The sequence below is a fragment of the Delphinus delphis genome, chromosome 6 (genome assembly GCF_949987515.2).
Source record: "Delphinus delphis chromosome 6, mDelDel1.2, whole genome shotgun sequence".
NCBI lineage: Eukaryota > Metazoa > Chordata > Mammalia > Artiodactyla > Delphinidae > Delphinus > Delphinus delphis.
Window position 1 is genome coordinate 8,192,335 of NC_082688.1, and position 23,344 is coordinate 8,215,678.

The 23,344-nt window shown below is 58.1% G+C and overlaps 1 protein-coding gene across 2 annotated transcripts in view; it reads left to right on the plus strand.

The window, feature by feature from the left end:
- Positions 1-23,344, plus strand: part of NIBAN2 (niban apoptosis regulator 2) — a 56,625-nt gene that overhangs the window by 10,469 nt on the left and 22,812 nt on the right. The window contains exons 1-2 of one of the 2 annotated variants that reach the window (XM_060014120.2): positions 9,641-9,669; positions 20,698-20,828. In XM_060014120.2, the coding sequence (XP_059870103.1) occupies positions 20,772-20,828 (57 nt within the window). In that variant the 5' untranslated portion in view covers positions 9,641-9,669; positions 20,698-20,771. Of the gene's footprint in view, positions 1-9,640; positions 9,670-20,697; positions 20,829-23,344 lie in introns of those variants that run through there. The other variant, XM_060014119.1, reaches the window with a different exon arrangement.

Consider the following 23,344-nt stretch of genomic DNA (forward strand, 5'->3'; position numbering starts at 1 on the left):
GGTGGGGCTCAGCAGACTTCCTGTGTGATTAGGGGCAGAGCCCCGCGACTCCCCTCCCCTCTTCCCGAGTGCCCCTTGTGGCTTCAGAGAGTCCAGTGCCGTGGCGGGGAGCTCGGCCTAGCCTCCACGCTGGGCCTCATTTTCCACCGGGGTTCAATGAAAGATTTGGGCGAGAGCCTCTTGGGGGTCCTCTGGGCCAAGTTCTAGGCCCCGAGAGGCCTTGCAGGACCCACGGACTAAGCCTGCAGCCAGGAGTGCTGTTCCCTGGACCCACTCGTGGCAGGCTGGGTTGGGGCCTCCTCCAGGTGCCTCATGTGGCTGTGGTCCTAGGTTCTTGTCCGTGATATGAGCAGTACGAGGCAGACAGTGTGGCCTCGAGGGACAGAGCTGGCTCCACTGGCTACTAGCCAGGTGCCCCAGGACAGTTACTGTGGTTCTTGAGGCCTTGGTTTCACCAGCTGTAAAATGGGTATGATAACAATACTACTTCCCTCATTACATGGGATATGCTTTTAATGTAAAGGTTAAATCGCATTATGTGCGTTTATCAGTTACATTTATGCACATTTAACACAGTGCCGGGCATAGTAAATGCTCAATAATCAATAGCTATAATTAAAATTTGTTACTTTAAATTAATTCCTTAGCAGTGAATGAATGATTAAATGTCCTGCAAGGTTTCCATCTCGCAGCACAGGGACCTGAAGCTATTTGGATGCAGGGTCTGGTGGGTGCAGAGAGGGCGCTGGGGGGTATGGAGGGGTGGGGCAGACGTGGGCAGGGGCACGGCCCTGGCTGGTTCTGACTTCCCCTCTGCCCGTCTGGAAGGAGTGTTTGCCCCCCACCTTGGTCTGAGACCACAGGCCTGGCGTGCGTGCAGCCGCGCACACGCAGCTTCCTCTCTCCTGGCGTGTATTCCTCTCAGTCTGACTCACTGGCTTTGAGTCTTTTGTTCTTGTCCTTGAGCCCCAAGGGTGAGGCTGGGAGAGGCAGGGCCCAGGGACTTGATCTTGGGTGGGCTGACCCTCCCCCTGGCTCCCGACCTCTCTGGGCGCTGGGCCTCTGGGACTAAGCCCTGGTGTGACAGGCTGGGGATGGGACACCTGGGTCCTGGCACCTCGACTGACTCCCTGTGCATCCGGCGCAGGGGCACACCTTGACTGAGCGCCCACTGTGAGCGTGGCACCCAAACCAAGCTGGCCCAGGCCCTGCCCATGTAGAGCTCAAGGTTTGGCTGGAGGGATGCGCTGAACAAGTGGTTCCGGCCAACCATTAATTAACTAATTATCAGAGGGCACATCGTGATGAAATGACCTCGCTCCGAGAGAGCTCGCCCATGTGGGCCCTGCACCAGGCCCGGGAGGAGCTCGGCCGCCCGATCTCTCAGCGATGCCTGTTATTTGCCCTCCTGTCACATGAGGAAACGGGCTCCTGGTGGCCCAGGGACTCTCCCAGAGTCCTCCAAGTGGCCCAAGTCCCTTCCCCTCTTGGTGTCTCAGTTCCTGGTCAGGAAAACGGGTCCGTCCAGGAGGGGTGCTGTGACAGGCCAGGGTCCTGTTGCTGGGCCCTCCCAGGGCTTGGGATGTCATCTGGCTTTTAGGACAGTGACCACCAGCCTTGGGGACTGCATAGCCATTGAAAGTGAAGATGTGCTGTACGTCGGCAAGTATGTATGTCTGTGCAGGTGTAGAAAAAATATAGAAGGAAATGGATCAACATGTCAGTAGAGATTTTGCCGGGGGGTGGGTGGATGGATGGGACTCGGGGGGTTCACACCGGGAAGTGGGGGATTGCTTCTCCAGCGTGGAGTCTCTCTGCGCCAGGCAGTGCAGGTGGGCGTGGTGGGAACAGTGGGGCGAGAGGAGCGTGCTGTTCTCATCCAGCCGGGCGGGTCTGTGACCCACCAGTCCTCCAGCCCTTAGACACCCCACTCACTGCTCCGGCCAGGACGTGGCCCAGGCCCCCGTGTGATGCGCAGGCCCGCTGGGTGCTTAGAGCTGGACGTCGGCTGCTGAAGGCGTGTGAGGCGGAAGGCTGGGCTCGGGGCCCCCTTTCTGCAGTGCTCAGGGCTCCCCCTCTGCCTTGTGGCCTCAGCTCTCTGTGTCTCTGTTTCCCCACGTGTAAAGTGGGGACGGCGCAACTGCCTCGCAGTGTTGTGAGCTTCATGACGGAAGCCATGCCTGGCGCCTGGCACGAAGTGAACCCTCAGAGCTGAGAGTTTCTGCCCTTGGGGTCCGGCGCCCCCGCCAAGGTCAGGGCTTCCCTCCCAGAGGAGCCCTGGCAGGCTGGACTCGAGCGACAGGATGCTATTAAGTCAGGTCTTGGTAGTGAGCTCTGACCTCCCCCTCAGACCCACAATGGCTCCCACCTGCCAGCATCCAACAAAGGTCACCTCCTCAGGCCCTGGAGGCTGCACCTTTCAACTCTGAGCTTCCTCAGAGCCCCCCCTTTTATGGTTGTTGTCATTACACAAGCAATATCTAATACCAAAGAAAAACTAGAAAGTAAAGAGAAGTAACAGGAAGAAGATGAAAATCGGCAGCGGGCTGTGGGCATCTGCATCCTGGTCGTCCCCCTGAAGCATGTAGAATGGCTGCAGAATATTCCATCATGGCCGCAGTAGCCTGCCTTTTAACTTGCTCAGCCCAACGCCTATCGCTGGGCACTTGGGTTGTCTCTGTTTTTCGTTGTTGCAGGCAGTGCTCGGTTGGACAGCCTTAATCACTTCCATGGGATTAATCCATCGATCCCAGCATTGTTTGAGAGCCTGCTCAGTGCCAGGTTGTGTGTGGGGCTGGGGGTGCCGGATGGGGAGGCAACCATGGTCCTCATCCTCCCAAGGACCCCTTTCTGGGAGGAAGGACCCAGCATGGAACATCCGCCGAGGTGGGGAGCGAGGGCGTCTCTGGGAGCCAAGGGAGCGGCAGTGACCCAGACTTGGAGGGTCAGGGAAGGCTTGTTGGGGAAGGGGATGTCTAGGTGAGACCCAAGGCATGAAGAAAGAAGAGCCATAGGTAGAGGGGCAGCTCTGCAGAGCCCCAGAGCCGAGAGAGCGCAGGTATCTGGGGGAACCAGAATTGCCCAGAAATTGGTTTTGCCGTGGTACTTGCTGGCCATGGCCGCAGTGCCCCTCGTGTGCAACTACCCTTTGGTGGTTGTTTTTCAAAGTGCTGGTACATCTGTCCCCCACCCCGCCGTGGGGCTGGGATCTTCCTCTAATGGGGGACACAGAAGCAGGGTGACCTGCCGGCCCCAGGTGAGAGTCCCGCAGACACACCCGCCTCCGTCCCTTCACCTCACCCCAGGCTCAAGTGCAGGCCCGGCTCAGCTCCAGTTTCCCAGGCCCTTTGCAGGTGCTGTATCATTTGACAGAATCTGCCAGAAGAGGAAACTGAGGATCCGAGCTTAGGTGACAGCTCGGTTTGCCTGACGGGGTAGTGACCTTTTCTGCTGCTGAGGTGTGACCTTGGGCTGGCCTGGCCGGCTCCAGGTGTGAGGCCCCACCTGTATAGGAAGCGCTCTACTGGGATTGGAGAGCCCCTGGCAAACACTGCCTCAGGCTGGGAAGGGTCTGTCCCCAGGCCTGAGCTGGCTTTTCTGGAAAACCCCAGCCTTTTCCTGTGTCGTAAGATGCCTGGGAGACCGAGTCGAGGGCTCTGGTGTAATCTCACAGCCAGGGACAGGTTTTATGTTCTCGTGCTGTGCTTGGTGCTGGGGATAGGTCATGAGTGAGACAGACGGGGTCCCTGTCCTCGTGGGGGAAACAGACACCAGTTAATTGTGAAAGCAAAGTTATGCTGATGACTAACGGGGTTCTGCCCTGAATGGGGGTGTGTGGCTGTCAGGGACAGTCACAGTCTGAGGAAGGGCTTGAGGGTCCAGCCCAATGGAGTCCAGCCCCTTCACTGGACAGACGTGCTGGAGAGCCTGAGAGAGTGAGGAACTTGCCCAGGGTCACCCAGTCACGGTCAGGTGCCCGGACTCAGGCCCCAGGGCTTTTTTTTTTTTTAAATCTTTTGGCCGCACCACGTGGCATGTGGGATCTTAGTTCCCCAACCAGGGATTGAACCCATTCCCCCTGCGTTGGCAGCGCAGTGCCTTAACCACTGGACCGCCAGGGAAATCCCAGGCCCCAGCACTCTTAACCCTGCATCACCGCCTGGAAATCTGGGCTTGGAATCTGTTACCACTGCCAGGGGAGACGGTGAGCCCGTCCCCACTCGCCCTCAACTGACCCCCGGAGAAGCAGACACAGAACGTGGGCCTGTTGGCCGAGAGCAGAGTTTCCCATGATGCACAGGTGGGGGGCATGCAGGCACCTGGAACAAGGAATGTGAAGCTGGCAGGGCCTCCCAGGGGATTTGCCCTTGTACCCTCCCTTCTGGGCCTGCTGGAGCCCGAGGAGACACGCAGCTGGTGACCCCGGGGTGGGGCAGGGCCTGTGTCCTTTGCTGGCTCAGGAGGGCAGCCCGCTGGAGTCTTGTTATTTGGATAAACTTTCCATCTTCTATCTGCATGAAGCCTCTCCGTGCCGAGGGTCCCTGGCATTCCAGCCTGGGATTGGGTTTCCTTTTGGCCCAGCAGCAAGCACATGAGTGAATTTTCATCGTGGCTCATCTTCCTTCTCCCTCCCTTCCTGGGCTGGTCTCCTTCTGCTGCTCCCTCCCTGCCTTGAGCCCTCTCCCTGCTCCCACCCCACTTCCCTCTGGACCCAGGGAGCCAGGTGTGTGTGTGAGAGAGAGAGAGAGAGAGAGAGAGAGAGAAAGAGAAAGAGAGAGGGAGGGAGGGAGGGAGGGAGGGATAGAGCGATAGATAGGAAGATAGATAGATAGATGGGCAGGGGGATGGACGGGGGAGGCAGCAGCTTGGGAAGGAGGCTGACTTGGACTTAGTGAAAAGGATGGTGTCAGAGGACATTCGGCTAATGAAATGTGCGGGATTTGTGTGTCTGTGTTTAGCCTTTTTTCTTTTTTTTTTTATATTTATTTATTTTATTTTATTTATTTTTGGCTACGTTGGGTCTTTGTTGTGGAGCACAGGCTTTCTCTAGTTGGGTGAGCCCCCGCTGGGCTTCTCGTTGTGGTGGCTTCTCCCGCTATGGAGCACGGGCTCTAGGTGCTCCGGCTCAGTAGTTGTGGCGCACGGGCTTATTTGCTCCGCGGCATGTGGGATCTTCCCAGGCAAGGGCTCGAACCTATGTCCCCTGCATGGGCAGGCAGATTCCTAGCCGCTGCGCCACCAGGGGGGCCCCCAGCCTTTTTTCCATTAGGCTTTGGCCAGAGTAACTGGCACTAGTGATTGATTCTTATTAGAATGGCAGCTGACGTTATCGGGCGCTTACCGACAGTCAGGCAGAGCGCCAGACACTCCTCACACGTTCTCTTATTCGGTCCTCACAACAACTCTTTGAGGTGTATGCTATTTTTACCCCCATTTTATGTATAAAGAAATTGAGGCTTGGGAAGTTCATGGTCAGTAGCAGAGCTGGGTCTGTCTGTGTTTTATCTTTTTTTTTTTTTTTTTGGCCCAGCCTCGTGGCATGCGGGATCTTGGTTCCCCGACCAGGGATCAAACCTGTGCCCCCTGCAGTGGAAGTGTGGAGTCTCCCATCACTGGACCTCCAGGGAAGTCCCTGTCTGTTTGTGTTGTTACTGCTAACCTCTCTCCTGGGACAGAATCTTCTCCATAGCCTCCTTGCCAATTGGCCATCCAGCGTCTGCTTGTTTACCTCCAGTGACAGGGAGCTCCCTACTCTATAGGGGCCACCTGTCCCACCACTGGGCACCTGAGATGGAAAGCCCCTTCTGGAGTCCTGTCTGCCGTGGGTGGGTCACTCGAGAACAGGCTCCATTTCGGCCGGAGTCTGGCTATGGCTGGCTTTCCACGGCATCTCTTTTCCTGAGAATTATCCAACTCTTTTGTTTTGGGAGTTGAGCTAGCTCCTCCCTTTTTCCCCTTAACAGTTCTTACCTGGTACTCAGCCCTTTACAGCATCATTCGTCACATACTGAGCAAGCCTGAGCAAACTTGATGTTGAAACCATAGAGGTATTTTCATTAGCATTGATCTGGACGTCTTAGTCAATTCAATAAGACAAGAAAAAAAAGAGAGATATAAACACAAGATACCAGGAAAGCAAGACACTGTGGTCCCGCCCTGGTGGAGTTCAAAGCACTTTCCCATCTAGCCTCGCCCTTGGCCTTGTCCACCCTGTGAGGCTACCTGTGGGAAGTGCAGGTTCAGAGAGACAAGGAGTTTGCCCAGCTGCAGGGCCGTGGAGCGGAGGGAGCTGTGGTCCACCGAGGTCTGGTGGCTTATGGTTTGTTGGGTGTTTGCTTTCTGAATCTTCGTTGATGTTTCTCCGTCCACTTCTCCTTTCTGAATAGTTAACCTCTGAGGGACAAGGGCCCAGGAAGACCGGACCCCAAGCGTGTTGCCTTCCCGTCCTCTGCATGGCCTGCAGAGCGACCGGGTAGCTGCTGCTTTGATTCCGCTTTTCTGGTCCCCATTTCATGGCACGAAACACACCACAGAAAATTGCCAGTAGCACGGGTAGACACACTGTGGGACCCCTGAGCTTGTGAAAGACCCCACTGCCCACCTGGCAACTCATCCCCCGGCCACTGACACTCGGGCAGGTGGAACTGCTTTCAGTTACTCAGGCATCATCATTGATGATACAAGCCCCCATCTGCTTGGGCTCTGTGGCTTTACTCGTTTCATTGAATCCTTATGACACCCCGATGCGGTGGGGCGGGTACCACTGTTACTCCCATTTTTACGGCCCAGGAAACTGAAGTTCAGAGAGAATTAAGCCACATGTCCAGAGTCCTACGGTCAGTGAGCAGTGGGGTTAGTATTTGAACTGAGATCAAATTCTAGAACCTTGACACTACACTGTTCTGTGGAAGTGCCCTTCTCGACACAGGAAGGTACTCAGATGTTTGTGGAACAGATGAATATTTTCTCGCCTGTCTGAATCTGTGCATTTCCTGTGTCTTCTGCTTGGCATGCTCTCCCTGCCCAAACCTCCTCCTTCACCTTGCCAGCACCCCTTCATGTCTCGGGTGCCGCCTCCTTCTGGAAGCCTTCCCCGACGCTGCAGGCGGGGTTAGCTGCCCCTCCTCTGGGTTCTTCTGCTGCTCCCAGCCCCATTGTAGGTTTTGTTGACAGTCTGTCTCCCTCATTAGACAACAGGGAGTGGGTTTGTCTAACTCACTCCTGAATGCCCAGTGCCCCGTGGTTGATGAATGAATGAATGAATGAGGGCAACACGAAACCTTTCTCGGCCAGCACGGTGGAGCCCCGGAGACCCTCGCTTGTCCTTGGTGCTGCCCCCAGCTCCCATTTTGGTTGATCCTGAGCTGACTGACGTGGATTTCAGGCTGTCCCCAGCGCCCTACCTCTTGGTGGCTGGTGGGAGGGGCTGGGTGGTGATGCTGGCTGTCAGGCTGGTCGTGGAGGAGGGGCTCAGGCAGCGAGTAGTTCTGCCTGGGATCTCAGGGTCTACCTCTAGTCTGGGTGCTACGGGGAAAGTTGGTGGTGGGTTCTCAAACAGGGGTCCGGGCCTGTGGTGGGCACCCGCCAGCGTGAGGGTGCCGTGGCAGAGTGCCCTAGGCGCCCGGTCCAGCCTCAGCGCTCTGCACTGTGGGCGGAGAGCAGGCGTGTGTTGAGGGGCACCACGGCCTGGGGGCAGTTTTGACAGATGGCCAGGCCCCAGGCTAAGAGGACTGATCTCCAGTGGGCGTGGCAAGGAAGAAAAGAAGAGCACGCAGGTGAGGGTTGTTGCTGAGAAGTCAGTAGGCACGGGGGTTGGGTGTGAGCGGGATGGAGGTTGGTGTTTACAAAATCACCGTCACAGGTCAGCCGCCTCTGTGCCCGGCGTGAGGGAGAAGCTGGTTATCCCCAGTGCACGGAGGAGAATACGGAGTGAGGCACCGGACCACGGAGCTGGGGTTTGTCCTGTGTCTGTCTGGCTCCCAAGCCAGGGCTCTCTGGGGCAGGAGGACGGGCGAAGTGGAGCCGGTGAGCAGTCTAAGGAGGCTGGTCCTTCCTTTCCATCCTGCATGGCTCTGTTGGCCTGGGGTGTGGCCTTGGCCGTGGAAGGGCCTGGTGCAGGACGCCAGCCTCTGGAGACCAATGAGAGTGGAAGTGGCGCAGGGCAGGTGTGGGTGGGCCGGTCCCCCTGCAGGGGGGCCTTGGCACCCCTTCTCCACCTGCCCCAGCTTGGGTCTGTGTTCCCAGAGAGCAGGCACTCCTGGGTCTGGGCTCCCAGAACAAGCCACCAACTGTCGGGTGCCCACAGCCGACACTGGGCTCTGCCAGGCGGGGAGGGAGGGGCTGGAGGGGATGAGAGGGCCTTTGTTTCCTTCTGTTTGTGTCAAGATGGGAATCGACTTCCTCCCACTAAGGCGGCCTCCTCGAGGTGTAAGGGAAGGGCAGCCCCTGGCGGGTGCGGGTCTGCGGTCTGCCTTTGGAGGGTGGGGCATTTCCCTGGGCCTCCACTTTGCCCCCCCTTCCATCCCCCTCCTTCCTCTGAGCATGCTCTCCCACCAGACCTGGGTCGCTGAGCCGTGGTTAAATATTTGCTAACCGAGAAGAGCTTTAAAGGCAGCTTTGTAAGGGATCCTGGCCGGCCCCTCCTGGTCCCACTGCCTTGCCCCAAAGCTGCCTTCGTGCTGGGAGACCCGGCTAGCCTCTACCCTGCTCAGCCTCCCTCCCAGGCCTCCGGGGCCGCCATTTTGGCATCCGAAACTGGGTGACCTTCCACCGCGGGTGGTTTATTCAGCACTCGTTTGTCGAGCACCCGTCTGGGCCAGACGTGAGCCTGGCGCTGGGTCTCTGTGTCACCACCGCCCCCCTGCCCCCCACAGACGGTCACGGTGGTTGCAAAAACCACCAAGGCTGTGGTGGTGGAGACTTCGGGGCACTGGACCTGTCCTGGCGGGGGTGGTCCTGAGGAGGTGACGTCCAAGCCAGGGGGAGGAGATGGCCAGGCGGAGAGGGTGGGCTCAGGGAGAGGGTTCCAGGCCAGAAACCCCAAGACCAGAGGCAGTTTTTCTCACTGGGTGCTGAAGCCCCAGACTCCTCTCCCCAGGCTGCTCTCAGGAGGAGCTGGGCCACTGACAAGGCTGGGGGGCCCTGGCTGCCTCTTCCCCACTCCCCCAGCCTTGGTTTCCCCATCTGTCCAATGGAGAGCTTGGACTTGATCTCAGAGGGCCCTTCCCAGGTCCGGTGGCCTGTTTTCAGCGTATGTGCCTGGCCCGTTAATGAGGGAACGCGCTAGGGCAGGGGTTCCGCAGGTGCTGAAGGTTAAGATCACAGCCACGAACCTTCACAAGGCTCACGTGGCCCTTCGTTAGCAGCAAAACCAACATCTCCTGAGGGCGCTTTGACTGTTAACAACAGAAGCTAACATCTCCCGAGGACCCCTAGTCACTGAGTGAGGAGGGAGGGGGAAACTATCACCTTATGCCCGTTTTACAGACGAGGAAACTAAGGCCCAGAGAGGCCACTCTGAGCTCCGGGCTTGCTTCTTGCCTCGAGCTTGGCCCCAGAACACACCTGCCTCTGTGAGAAACCCACTCTCCTCTCCCAAGGCTGGTGCCGCGCTGAGCTCCTGGGATACAGACGTGACCGAGATGCCACCCTGACCTGGGGAGCTACCAGGCGAGTGGGGAAATGTTGCCAGAGAGTCAACAGGGACTCCTGACTTGCACAGTTCTAGGTACTGGGGTAGGGTGGTGAACAGAGGCTGGCTCGGCTTCACGTCCCGGTTTTGCTCTTGCCTGTGTGATGTTGGGGAAATCACGTTTCTGAGCCTCCGTTTCCTCATCTATAAATGGGTTTAACAATAAATCTGGGTGAGGGTTGAATGAAATAATGTTGACGATAATTGCTAACGTAGATGGGAGCTGCCTTTGTGGCTGGCATTGGGCTAAATGTTACATGCATTAGCTCATGCCCCACTTATTATTATAATTACGTGCAAATGGGAAACTGCAAAGCATTGTGATGGAGGAGATGATGTCTGAGTAGGGCCCTGAAGTGTGGCTAAGAGTCTGACCTGTGGAAAAGAGGGGGAAGGGAGCTTCAGGCAGAGGGCACAGCACAAGTGAAAGCGTGGAGGTGGGAAGGTGGGACATTGGGGAGGGAGGGAGGACTGCGATCCTGAAACTGATTTGGCGCCATGTGTGCGGGCGGCCGTGTGCCAGGCCCCGTGGCGGGTGCTGAGAATGCGGCGATGGAGGAGCCCTGGTCTCTGGGGTCCGGCGAGAGCCTTGACAGAGTGCTTCGCGTGAGTGTCTCCGGTACGTTTCCACCGCCGGAGAGCCTGGGTTCGAGTCCCAGCTTGGATTTGGGGTTCTCCACTTGACAGCTGGCTGGCCTTGGACAAGCCACTGGGCCTTGCAGCCTCTGTGTCCTCAGTGGGGGTAATACCTGTACCCACCTTCTAGGGCTGTTGCCGGGGCTCAGAGTGTGGCAGATCCCCCTGCGGGGTGCTGGGCGCCAGCAGCCGGCATTGTGCTTCACCAGCTGTGTGAGGCCGGGTGGGCTCCTCGGCTGCCCCGTGCTTCCGTGTCCCGCTCTGTCCTCGGGGGTGATGAGGACCCTCCTTCTCGGGGCTGTCTTGATGTCCCACGTGAAGCACGGAGCCGGCGCACTGTCAGGTGTCCATTGTTACCGGGCCTTGGCAGGCTGGGGGCGCTGGATTACGGAGTGAGGCTTTTCCTTCTTCATAACTGGCCCCAGGGAAGGGGTGGCCCAGCAGAGGGTCCCTGCGGGGCACCTGAGGCTGGCAGGGAGGAAGCCTCGAGGGTGGCAGCCACCTTCCCCAGGAGGAAGGACAGCACGGTGCACGTTCTCATGGCCCCGGGACCCAGCCGCGGCCCCGGGTCGGGCATCCCATTCTGTGCTGAGGAACCTCTGGGGCGGGTGTGGAGCTGCGCTGCTCACTGTGGGCGGTGGCTCCCCACCGGGGCGGGGCGGGGGCCCTGGCTCAGGACCTCTGCCTCTGGCCTCTCACTCGGGGCTTCCTTCCTGTTCCTCCTTTGTGCCAGGTCCTGTCCCAGATGTGGTGGCTACTGCCTGGGGGTATGAGACAGGGCACAGGCCTTACCCACTGTGCAATCGGGAGAGGGGGGAGGTCCCACCCACCCTGGGGACATCCCGGGGGAAGGGATGGTGCAGTGGAGAGTGAGAAGGGAGGGGTGTCCCTGACCCGGAGGGACCCCACGGGGAGGAAGGGCAGCCAGGGGTCTGCAGGCACGCCGAGGAGCTTGATCTTTGTCATAAAGGCAGTGGGAACTGTGGACATTTTTGAGCAGGGGAGATTCGGGGTGAGAGCTGTAACAAAAAGATCCCCGTGGTTCCTGTGTGTGGGAAGGATCAGAGGGAAACGGGAAGCTGAGGGGGTAGAAATTTGGAGGCCGTGGCAGGGGTACGATGGGAGGGGCCTGGTGTGGAGGTGGGCTGAGCTATACTGGCCTCTCGACCAGCCCGTGGGCAGCTGGGACGCCCACCTCACCCTGATGGCCTTGCGCTGGAGGCTGGGGTGGGAATCCTCTTGGCTCCAGAAGTCGGTTGACCCTGGATCAGTCCCTCGCCCTCGCTGGGTGCTGTCGCCCTTATGGACAAGGACTGGCCTGGCCGGGGGCACCCAGCTGTCCTATCCCCTCCTGGCTCTGGCTCTGGCTCTGCAGGCTTCCAGCTGCTGGTTCAGGCTCTTCTCACGGGTGGGCTGCCAGCCCTCCTCTCCTGCTGGCCGATGGAGCCTGTCGTCACCCGCCTTCCGCCAGCTTCGCCCCCTGATTACAGGAGCCCCGTCGGCCGCCCACAGGGCCAGCGCTGTGGGGCACCCCAGGGGCTGGCAGTCTGGAAGGTGGGGGTGAGATGCGTTTGCCCAAACTTTTGTTCCCTGTTAACACTCAGACTGTTCTGGGTCCATATAATTTATAAGCTGTGTGTCCTTGGAGGAAACACTTACACTCTCTGAATTTCAGTTTTCTACTATGTGAAGTGGGGACAGCACATAGAGCAACTCGTGTAATTGTAGCGCCATCCTGGGTCCAGAGGAGCTGCTGAGTGAGCGGCTGTTGCTGTTATGCGTTAGTAATAATAATAGGGGGTGTTGAGCAGAAAGGCCCCGGGCCGGGCACTGAGGGCTGGCATACCGACCCAGCTCTGTCAGGACATGCTGTGTGACCCTGGGAGAGTGTCTCCACTGCTCTGGACCTCAGGCTTCCCTGGCTGTGCCAGGCAGATGATGGAGATGGTGGTACTTCGGACAACTCTGTGACACAGGGAAGCTCAGTCCCTGCCCCCACTCTGCCTCTGCTGTCCCTTTGGCTCTGGGGTGGGTGGGGTTGGTATCCCCAGTTGCCTCCCCCACCTTCCCACCCCGGGCCTGATCCCCTGGGCTCTGGGAACCAGGCAGGCAGGTTGTGGCCCTGCCCCACCCTACAGGGTGCTGCCCTCCTGGTTTCAGTCGGCAAATATCTCAGCCCTGGTACAGGGCTGGGCTCTTGGGTGAGGTGTGTCCCTGGAGCCCACTGGAGGGACCGGCTGAGCCAGGGATGGGTCTGGCACAGTGCCCTCAGCTTGGGCCAATCCAGGGCTGGGACCGGCCTGAAGCCCCCATGCTTGGCACAGGGCGGATGTGGTCTTGGCTGGAGAGCGTCCTCTCCGTCGTGGTGTCTTGTCAATGTAGAGGGGGTCCCGGACCTGCGCTCATATCCTGCCTCCGCTGCTTCCCGGCTGAGGGACTTGGCCGTTCTCTGGGGCTCCGTCTCCTCACCTTAAACATTCCTGCAGTTCAGACACCACCTGCCCCAGGGCTGAGTTGAGGATTGGGGGGGATGATCGAGGTAAGAGGCTTTAGTGCAGGTATGGCGTGAGCTGGGCTTGGGAGGGCCACGAGAAGGCAAAGCATCTCCTTAGCTTGGCACTGGAGGCTCTTGGAAGGTACCTTTCTGGGCCCTCTCTCTGAGGACCTCTGTACTCCTTCCTCCCATCCTGAGCTCAGCAAGCCCCTTCTCTCTGAGTACAGTGGCCCCCAGAGTAACCAGGGAACTTCAGGCCACCTTGGGGCCTCCCCAGTTCTGGCCCAGCCCCCGCTCTCTGAGTGCAGGAAGTAGTGTGATCCTTAACTTGTCAGTTTGGAGGATCAGAGATTAACATTCCTCTGGCTGCCTTGCCTGCTGGTGGTGCTGGTCCTGGGGTTGGGCCGGGACAGGCCAGGGTTTGCTCCGCCTGTGTCAAGGGCCTCTCCCTGGGTTAGAGGAACCTTAGACAAGAGGCACCTTACAGGAGCCCCCACTAGCAGCGTGCCTCCTCCTTGCCAGGGTGAAGTGCATTATGCTCTTAGCCCATTGATCTTATAACCTGATCAGGCAGATACTGTTGTGCTGTTTTGCAGAGGGGGAAACAGAGGCTCAGAGAGGGGAAGTACCTTGGCCAAGGTCACACAGCTAGTTGGTAGCAGAGCTGGAACTTGAGCCCAGAGCCTGAATGCCCAGTGGAGACGGTGCCGTGTTTGCAAGTTGGGGTGATGCTGGGTCCTGCTGCACCGCCCGCCCCCAGTTCTTCTGTCCAGCCCGAGGCGGGCTGTGGTCAGCTTCCACTCAGAGCTGACTCACCAGCAGCTCAGAAATGGTGCTGAGGGCTTCCCTGGTGGCACAGTGGTTGAGAATCCGCCTGCCAATGCAGAGGACACGGGTTCAAGCCCTGGTCCAGGAAGATCCCACATGACGCGGAGCAACTAAGCCCATGCCTTACAACTGCTGAGCCCGCGTGCCGCAACTACTGAAGCCCGTGCGCCTAGAGCCCGTGCTCCACAACGAGAGAAACCACCGCAATGAGAAGCCTGCACACTGCAACGAAGGGTAGCGCCCGCTCGCCACAACTAGAGAAAGCCTGCGTGCAGCAACAAAGACCCAACATGGCCAAAAATAAATAAATAAAATAAATAAATTTATAAAAAAAGAAATGGTGCTGAGGCCAGCATCCCAGTCAGCTCCTGGGGTGAGCCCAGCACTGATTAGATAATCTTTGAGATTTTAGATCAGCTGAGCCAATAGGGACCCACCCACACATTTTGCAAGTAGAAGATTGAGGTCCACAGAAGATTGACAAATGAGGACCCAGTAGGAGTGAAGTTTCCCTGCCAGCTCCGACCAGGTAGGGGCTGGAGAGCCCAGACTTCAGTCTAGGCTCTTAGTCACCAGCTGTGTGACCTTGGGAAAGTCATTTTGCCTTTCTGAACCTCGGTTTCCTCATCTGTAGAATGGGGATTGTAACGCCTGTGTTGCCTGCCTCTAGGGAACAGGCAGAGATCCAGCAAGAAAGTGTAGGGCAGGGCCTTGGAAATTGTGTTGGGAATGAAGAGGCTTCAAGAGGTGGGGGAGTGCGTAGGCTGTGACGTGAGACTGGGTTTGAAACGCACCTGTTTCCCCTTTTATGCCAAGTGTCTTTTTTTTTTTTTTTTCCGGCTGTGCTGCACTTATGGGATTTTAGTTCCCCAACTAGGGATTGAAGCGGGGCTCTCAGCAGTGAGAGTGTGGAGTCCTAACCACTGGACCGCCAGGGAATTCCCTAGGCTAAGTGTCTTTCAGAAGGTCTCCAAGTCACCCTGAGCCTCAGTTTCCTTACCTACAAAGTGGGGGTGACAATCTATCAGCATTACCTGAGCTCTTGAACAGACACAAGTCCTCAGTGGAAAGAAAGGCACCCCAGTCAACTCTGGGAGTTAGTTCTGGGGGCAGAGTCAGGAAGACTGGCTGGTAAGGAGGCCCTTCTGGGTCACCCTCGATGGTCCCAAAGAGTACAGGCTTTGGAGACATGGTTCCGGTCATCTGGGGGGCAGAGCCATCCTAAGAACCAGAGATACAGATGTAAGATCCCTTATTAAACCAGCTCGCCAAAAGATGCCAAAAGAGCCCCTGGGGCGGCGGGCAGGGGGAGAGAGGTTGAGAGAGCCAGAGAGAGTGAGAGAGAATGAGTGTGTGTGTGTGTGTGTGTGTGTGTGTGTGTGTGTGTGTGTGTGTGTGTATTTCTCCCTGGCCTCCGTGTCCTGGGCGTGTGTGTGTGTGTGTGTCTGCGTGTATTTCTCCCTGGCCTCCGTGTCCTGGGCGTGTGTGTGTGTCTGCGTGTATGTCTCCCTGGCTTCCATGGCCTGGGCGTGTGTGTGTGTGTGTGTGTGTCTGCCTGCGTGTATGTCTCCCTGGCCTCCGTGTCCTGGGCGTGTGTGTGTGTGTGTGTCTGCCTGCGTGTATGTCTCCCTGGCCTCTGTGTCCTGGGCGTGTGTGTGTGTGTGTGTGTGTGTGTGTGTGTCTGTCTCTGCGTCTGCGTGTATGTCTCCCTGGCCTCCGTGTCCTGGGCGTGTGTGTGTGTGTGTGTGTCTGCGTGTATTTCTCCCTGGCCTCCATGGCCTGGGCGTGTGTGTGTGTGTGTGTCTGCGTGTATGTCTCCCTGGCCTCCGTGTCCTGGGCAGTGGCCTCTTCAAGTCTGAGTGGAGCCGCTGCCTTCGTGCTGTGGATGTGGCGTGGAGGTGGAGGCCTGGGTGGGCAGTGGCTCCCTGAGGTCGCAGAGCACAGTGGTGGCCACACCCACACTCCCAGAATTCACGTGCCGTCCTCTTGGTTTCCTAAGGGTATCAGGACCCCCGCAGGCAGTCCCATGACAGCCCCACGTAGGTGCTCAGGCGCTTTTGTTGACTGATGAGTGAGATGACCTTTCCTGAGCCATTAATCTTTCTGGACCTTGGCTTATACACCTGTAAATGGAGGGTTTATTTACCTGTGTTCACCTCGGGGCCATTTGAAGACTCTGCGTGTGTCTGTGTGTCGGGCCCTGCGTCTGAGTGGGATGAGCTTACGTCCTAATTCTGCAGGTTATGCTGGCAAAGGGGCACAAGAGGGCCCAGTGATTGGTTCTGGGCTCTCGCAGAGGCTGAAGATTATGCCAAGGGAGCCCACCAGGGTCAGGTGGGAACCTGGGTTCCTGCATGGTCCTTGCACCTGACCAGGTGTTCCCACCCCCTTACCCTTGCCTGTGCAGTTCCTTCCTCCTAGGGAGCGCTCCCTTTTTCAGGTCTTTGTTGAAGACCTGCCGATCTTTATCATCATTATTATTTTGCGATTCTCTTCCTGCTTCTTTTTTTAAAAAGTCTTTATTGGATTTTTTCAAACTATGAAAGTTATGCCTGTTAATAAAACTTTCAAACAGTCCTTACTGTTGTTACGAGCTGAGCACGATGGTTATGATTAGTAGTAACATTTATGGAGGTCCTGAACTGGACCCATCTGTTATGCCCATTTTACAGATCGGGAACTTGAGGTTCTGAGAGAGCTAGGCAGCTTGTGGGGCTGGGTCTTCAGAACTGGGATTCTGAACTCACAGGGCCTGGGGCTAGAGGGCATGCTCCATCAGTACCCCCCTACCTTCTTATCCTAGAGCATCTGGGTCTGAGTGCAGGAAAGGAGGGAGGATGTGTGAGAAAGTGTGGAGGGTGGGTGAGGCCGGCACTCGTCCTCAGGCTGCTCCAGCCCAGCCCCTCTCCGTAGCTCCCAGCAGCAACTGCATCGCTACAACTAGCCAGGGCCTCCCAGTTCCCAGGCCAGGGACCCCTGCAGTCGGCCCTGCCTCTGGAGAGGGGCCACAACCTACTTCTCTGCCCGCTGTGAGGAGGGATGCCCTGTGGGGCCCTGTGGACAGTGGTCAGAGCCGGGACCAGGAGGGGGTCAGCAGGCTGTGGCTAGAACCCTGACTGCCTCGGTCTGGCTCTGCGGCCTCAGGTGAGCCCCTCACCCTCTCTGGCTCACAGTCCCCTTTGGGCTGATGAGGCCCCGAATCCCTGGCATGTGGTGTCTCCCGAAGCTTGGGAAGAGGCAGGAAGAGCTGGTACAGGTAGGTGTGGAGGAGAGAGGGGCGCCTGAGTCCTCGGGGACCACCCGTGGACACCCAGGCAGGGACGCGTGGTGGGATTCGAGTCATTAAACCCCTCTGGCAGCTCCAGGGAGATCGCCGCTGCAGGGTGGCGAGGAGGGAGAGAGTGGGATGCTGAGCAGGCCTTGCAGGGAGGGGGCTGCCTGGGCCGTGGCCCCCGAGCTCAGCAGGCAGGAGGTGCCTCTCCAGGGCTGCAGTGCCGCCTGCAGCCTCCTCCGCAGCGTCCGGCCAGAGAGGCTGCTGGGGGACCCTTCGGGGCTCCTCCTCTGGGAGCCCTTTGTTCCTGGAGGGGACTGGACCCCCTCCCCTCCCTGCCTCTCTGAGGTCTCTCCAGCCCTGACACCTAGGCCCCCCTGCGCAGCCCCCCGAGTCCTCATCCTCTGCCTTCCTGTGGCACCTCCTCTGTACCAGCACGTGGCAGTTCCTCCCAAGTTGTCTTAGGACATCTCTCAAGAATGTGCTCCTGGCTGCCAAGAAGCCATCCCGCGGCCCTCTTCCGTCACGGTCTTCCCTTTCCAGCGCTCCCTCTGTTGCCAAACCCGAGCTGAGCTACCCAGTTCCCTGGCGCTGCCGGGACCCTCCTCCTGTGGCCCCTAACCTCTCACCCAGCGGGCGGGTGGCGGCGTCCGCAGCCCCTGGGGCGTGGCGTGGGGTGGGCACTCAGTCCTTAGGGACCAGCCTCCCTCCCTATCCCAATCCATTCGGCTCCCAGCTTGGAGAGCAGATTGGGGTACTGAGAGACCCCACACTGTCTGATCTGTTTGGTTCTGGAATCTCCGGTAGCAAAGAGTTTATCTGAAAGCAGGTCCAGGTCTAGACGGTTCTCGAGTTTGGGTAGCAAGGCATGCCTGTGGTGGCGCTTGGGTGAGATCAGGGCTGCTGCAGCCTGTTTGGGGGCGCAGCGCCCATGGGGCTGTCTTCTCATTTCCTACTCCTTTGAGCGAGGCAACCCATATTTCTGTCCCCTGTCCCCTCTCCCCTCTCCCCCCTCTGCCGGGTGACTTCTCCTCTCCCACTCCTCGTGCCCTCTACTCCTGGACCCTGGTCCCACAGCATCACTTGGATAAACTCTTCTGCGTCCCAACGTGAGAGGCCAAGAATGAATTTCCTTCTTGCCTCCTACTCTGCCCCTGTCAGCCTGGATGCATCAGGCCTGTCAGTCTCACCTTCGTTTTCTGTCTCCGTCTGGGTCACCTCGTTCTCTTTTTCACTTCCTCGGCCTCCCCTGGCTTCCTCTTCAACCCACAGTCCCACCCAACGTGGGCCTCGGTGTGCCCCTCGATGGGGCGATGCCTGGGCCTTCTGGCTGGGCCCTTCCCTGCCAGGACGTGATGCCTGGGCTTAGCTGACCCGGCAGCTGAGAACATGCTGGGAGTCAGACAGACCTGGGTTTGAGTCCCGACACAGGATGGCGGCTTCCTCCTGGGCCTGGCTTCCCACGCATCAGGGCACATTCTAGCCCTTCTGGAAATAATGCTGTGTCTGAGGCTGGGTGCATCAGGGCCGAGTCAGGCATCCTAGAGCTGTTGCTGAAGGACCCTTGAGATCCGAGGGCCAAGCCTACCCATGCTGCGTGCTGGGAGAGTGCCCATTGGCTGTCCGGCTGTTTGAGGCAGAGCTGGGGCAAAACCCTGGGCTGGAGGCTGAGAACCTGGCTCTCCAGTGCTGGGTCTGCAAGCCTCCTCATCCTTAACGTGGGAAAACAGTAACACTGACTCCCTAGGGTTTTTGTGAAGATTCTTTGAGATCCTGCGTGTGAAACTTGCCCACCCACTGGCTTGGGGTAGCACTCAATAAAAGGGAGCGATTATGATGACGATGACATGTTTTATCAGTACTGTTGTTGTCTACGGTCCTGTTTTCTCTGTTTGGCTCCAGTGCGTTACCTCGTCTTCCCCCACCCCCAGCCCGCCTCATCATTTTTCAAAACAATTCCCGTGGTGTTTGAGAGAGTTCTGGTTGTTTATAGTTTTTAAAAAATAGGCATTCAAAGCAAATTCCTCATTTGTTCTCCTCCCCCCCAGACAGAATCTGAACAGACACGAGCTCATTCCAGGAAAGGGGAGCACAGGCCTGTGGAGACGGACCCATGGGCTGAGCTGCCTCTGGAAGGAGTGGAGGGAGTGGGCCTGCCCGAGACCCTAGGTGTGGGATGTGGCACCTGCTCTCAGGCTTCCTCCCCAGCCACCACCTCCTGCCTGGGCCCCAGGACTGCATTCCAGTTATGCCACTCGCTAGCTGTGTGACCTTGTGCCAGTGACATAACCTCTCTGAGCCTCGGTGTCCTCTGTAACTGGGGATAACACCAGCCGTACCCCGTAGAGCTATTGAGAGGATTAAGTGAAATGCTGTCCTAGCTGGGTGCCCTCGGTATCCAGAGGCCAGCCATGGGAGGGACGGCGTCACTTCAGCCCCTTCTCCTCTGAGAAAGGAACAGGTCTTTGGAACCTGGAATCCAAGACTGTCCGAGGTGGTAGGGCCTGTCCATTATTGAGTCTGGTCCTCACGGTGTGCAGGGGGAAACTGAGGCCCAGAGAGGGGGAGCCGCACAGTGGGTCAGCACGAACCCCGGGGCAGGACTCGAGCTGCAGCTACTCAGGACCGGGAAGCCTTGCCCAAGGAGGAGGCGCCCTCGGCATGGGTTACTGCCCTCTCTGGACCTCAGTTTCTTCGTCTGTGAATGGGGACACCCAGGCAGCATGTGCTGGGCTTGCTCTGGTGCCCCAGTACTCTCCTTCTCCGTTCAGAAACTGCTTTAGCCGAAGAGAAAAGCAAAGAGCCAGTGAAAGCAAAGGGGTTGTTAACTTGGTAGATGAGTTGATTTTAGAATGTTTATTTTTTTATTGTGGAAAGAATCATGCTCATAAAATAGTTCAAATGCTATACAAGTGAATAAAGCAGAAACTGAAATTTGCTCTCTGCTTCTCATTCCCACACCCAGGTGCGCCACCCTTAACAGCCCGGAGTGCTGCCTTCCGGACCTCTTTCTGGAGGTCTCCAAGCATAAATAACTCATAGGCATATGCAGGAATAATTTTAAATGAGATGATATGCAGTGTGGGATTCCGTAGCACTGTTTCCTTTACGTGGCCGAGTACGGACACCTTCCCTTTGTTGGTACCTGTACCCAGGTCCCCTGAATCTTCTGACCGTCCTGGGTGAACTGCTAGGTATTGAATCATTCCCCACGTGCACAATTGGCTTGTTTGTGGTGATTTCTGGTGCGTAGATGCCTGCTGTCCTTGTGTGAATTCTGTGGGCTGGATTCCTACAGGAGCAAGTACAGCATCAAAGGGCACCCATGCACCCTTGGAACTGCATGCAGCTGTGGTCCCCCTCCAAAAAGGCCGTCCCAACTTCCTACTCCCCCGGTTCTGGTTAAGGTGCCTGTTCTCGTCCCGGCTGGTCCTGGCTGGTCTGACAGGGGAAAACGGAATCTTGGTTCCGCTTGCGTTTGTTCGCTGGCTGGTGAGGCCGAGCGTCTTTTCACGTGTCTGTTGGTTTCTCGTGTCTTTGGTGGTTTCTCTGTCAGGGTCATTGCCCTTTTCCCCGCCCAGAGGCGCACCCACGTGTGTGTGGGAAATGCACCACCCCTACCAGGAATGCAGTGCAGATGCAAACACGAGCACGGAGCTCGTGCGGACAATTTTATGAACTGGGATTTGGGGCAAGGCGGGTGCCCCTCCCTGGGGCAGGGTTGCTGCCCGGAAACAACTGCACCAACCTCATGGCCCCTTTGTCCCTCCCTTGCAGAGAAAACCGGGAAGATCCTGACGGAGTTCCTCCGCTTCTACGAGGACCAGTATGGTGTGGCTCTCTTCAACAGCATGCGACACGAGATCGAGGGCACCGGGGCGCCACAGGCCCAGCTGCTCTGGCGCAAGGTGAGAGGCGCTGGGCCAGGGGCAGGGCGGCCTCCATGGCCTCTGTTTCCCATTGTTGCTGGATGGTCTCTAAGGGCCGCACCCGGCTTCTGAATAGGCAGGTGACCTGGTGGTGGTGTCGAGGTCCTTTTAGCACCGTGGGCGACTCCCCCGGGCCAGCCCCTTCGTCAGCAGAGCTGGGGCTCTGAGTCATCTTGACAGGCCTGGTCCAAGCCCAGCTCCTTCTCTTACACTCTGTGTGCCCGCGAGCTATTACCTCACCTGTGGAGCCTCATGTGCTCATCTGTAAACCCGGACGAGCACACCTCCCGAACCTGGTGGCTGTGAGGCTTAGAGATTTGTCGGCTGGGCGCCTGGGGCTGGGCGGGTGCTGGCTGACACTGTCATCATCCCTGGCCTTGTCATTATCCCATTATCAGTGGTAGGATTATGTTTGCACAGTCAATATTTGTCCAGTGAGGACTGGAAGCTGCCTGGCTCCAGCCTGGGCGTCAGCATGGGCGGACGAGGTGGAGAGCCTCCTGGGGAGGGGGATCCTGTGGTCGGCCCTGGCACGGGGCCGGGGATGGGAATGGCGCCGAGGAAGTGAGGGGATAGCCGGGGCACTGGTGGGGCTCTGGGTTCCCGGCTGGAAGCCGCCAGGCCTGGGTCTGAGCACTTGGGGTGAGAGGCCAACCCTTGCTCCTCTGGGGGTGCTGCAGGGGCCCTGTGTCAGCCCAGGGAAGTCCTGTTTGAGGGCACTGCACGTCCCATTACTTGGGTCATTCCCTCTCAGTGACCTTCACCCTCTGCCCACTGGATGGCCGGGCAGGTGGCAGAGGGAGGGGTGATGAGAAGGAAGGGTGCCAGCCCCCCTCCTCTGCAGGTGTACCGGCCCTGGAGTGGCTGAGTGGCAGCCCAGAGGCTACTTATTCCTGGCTGGTGGCCCCTGGCAGAGCGCCCAGCGGCTTCTCTCTGGGGATCAGACTGGTCGACCAGCCAACCCCAGTGCCTGGGGCTCGGGGCATTCGTGGCTGACTTCCATGGTTGGCGGGCTGTGAAGTCGCCCTTGCTTGCCTCGCCACAGCTTCAGCCCCCAGTCCTGTCGCCTTCTTCGGGGCTGCCCGGGTCATCCTGCGCTCAGGCTTCGAGGGGCCGGGGGCAGTGCTGTAGCTGAGGGATGGAGGCTGGAACCCTGTGGTCTGGTGGGAAAGAACTCGGGGGGGCCTTGGGTTCAAATCCTTTTATTAACTGGTGGCCGGGGCCATTGATGTAAGCTTCAAGGCTGTTTCCTCATCTGCCAGATGGGTACCTCCTGCGTAGAGGAGGATGCGGATTCAGTGAGAGGAGAAATGGGGGTGGGAGTCCCCACTTGCTGGGTAACCTTGCTGAGCCTGTTCTTCTGTCTGTGAAATGGTGCCCAGAGGGAAGAGTCATGGGCCAGAGGAGAGCAGCTTTGTGGAGGGGGTGAGCATCGCATGGCGCTCTGAAGGCTAGGTGGGATTCGGATTATTGGGAAGGCGTCTCTGGAAGGGGGAACGGTGTGGGCAGGGGCGTGGGCATAGCGGGGTGCGCAGGGGGCGACAGGAGGGGGCAGAGCAGAAGGAAGAGCCCGCAAAGGCCCCGCACTGGGAGTTGTTTCATTCCACTCCCCGCCCTCCCCTAAAACCAAGTGCCTAAAGACATGCCTGTTTATCATGAGACCAAAGGGGTGGGGGCTGGCATCACTTGACCAGGCTTTGAGGATTTGTCACCTTTTGGTGTCATCTCAGCAGGAGGAATGGCTGGAGGCGTCAAGTCAGTGGAGTGGGAGAGCTGCCACTGAGACTAAAGGATTCCGCGGAGAGACAGGCCCCCTACTCGGGACACACACTGACTGTGACGGGTCAGGTGCTGCGGCCACACTGCCCTTGCTGCCCCCAGACACTCAGGGAGACAGTAAACAGCCCTTTACATGATAAAGTGGGCGCTGTGAAGGAGATGACAGGGTGGACTCAGACAGTGGGGCCTGACTTGTCTGGGTGGCCCAAGAGGGCTTCCTGGAAGAAGAGCCATCTCAGTGGAAGACCTGATGGGAGAAGGAATATCAGACCACGGGAATGGCAGGTGCAGAGGCCCGAAGCTGAGCCTTTAAATGGCTGGCCCAGGGTGGTGGAAGCAGGATTCAAGCCAGGTTCCAGATTCCTGACCAAAGTCTCTTTCTGTCTTGACCCCCAGCCTGCCTGGGGTGGAGGGGAGGTCAGGGCTGTGTGTCAGAGCCTCTCAGAGCATCACACCTCCCTTTGATTTGGGGCCCAGAAAAGACTGTCTGGTCTCCTGATGTGACGGCAACCTCCTGACCCTGTGGCAGCAGATGTGGCCTGGCCTGGGTATCTGGCAGGAGCACACCTGTGTAATAGGAAAGATGGCCTTGGACCCAGCCCAGGTGAGCTGCTTCCAGTGGGCAGAACTGGAATGGCTCTCCTATTTGGAAGGAAATGTCACAGGCAACCTGGGTCCCAATAACCTAAGACAGAAATGGGGTTCCCTGACGCGCT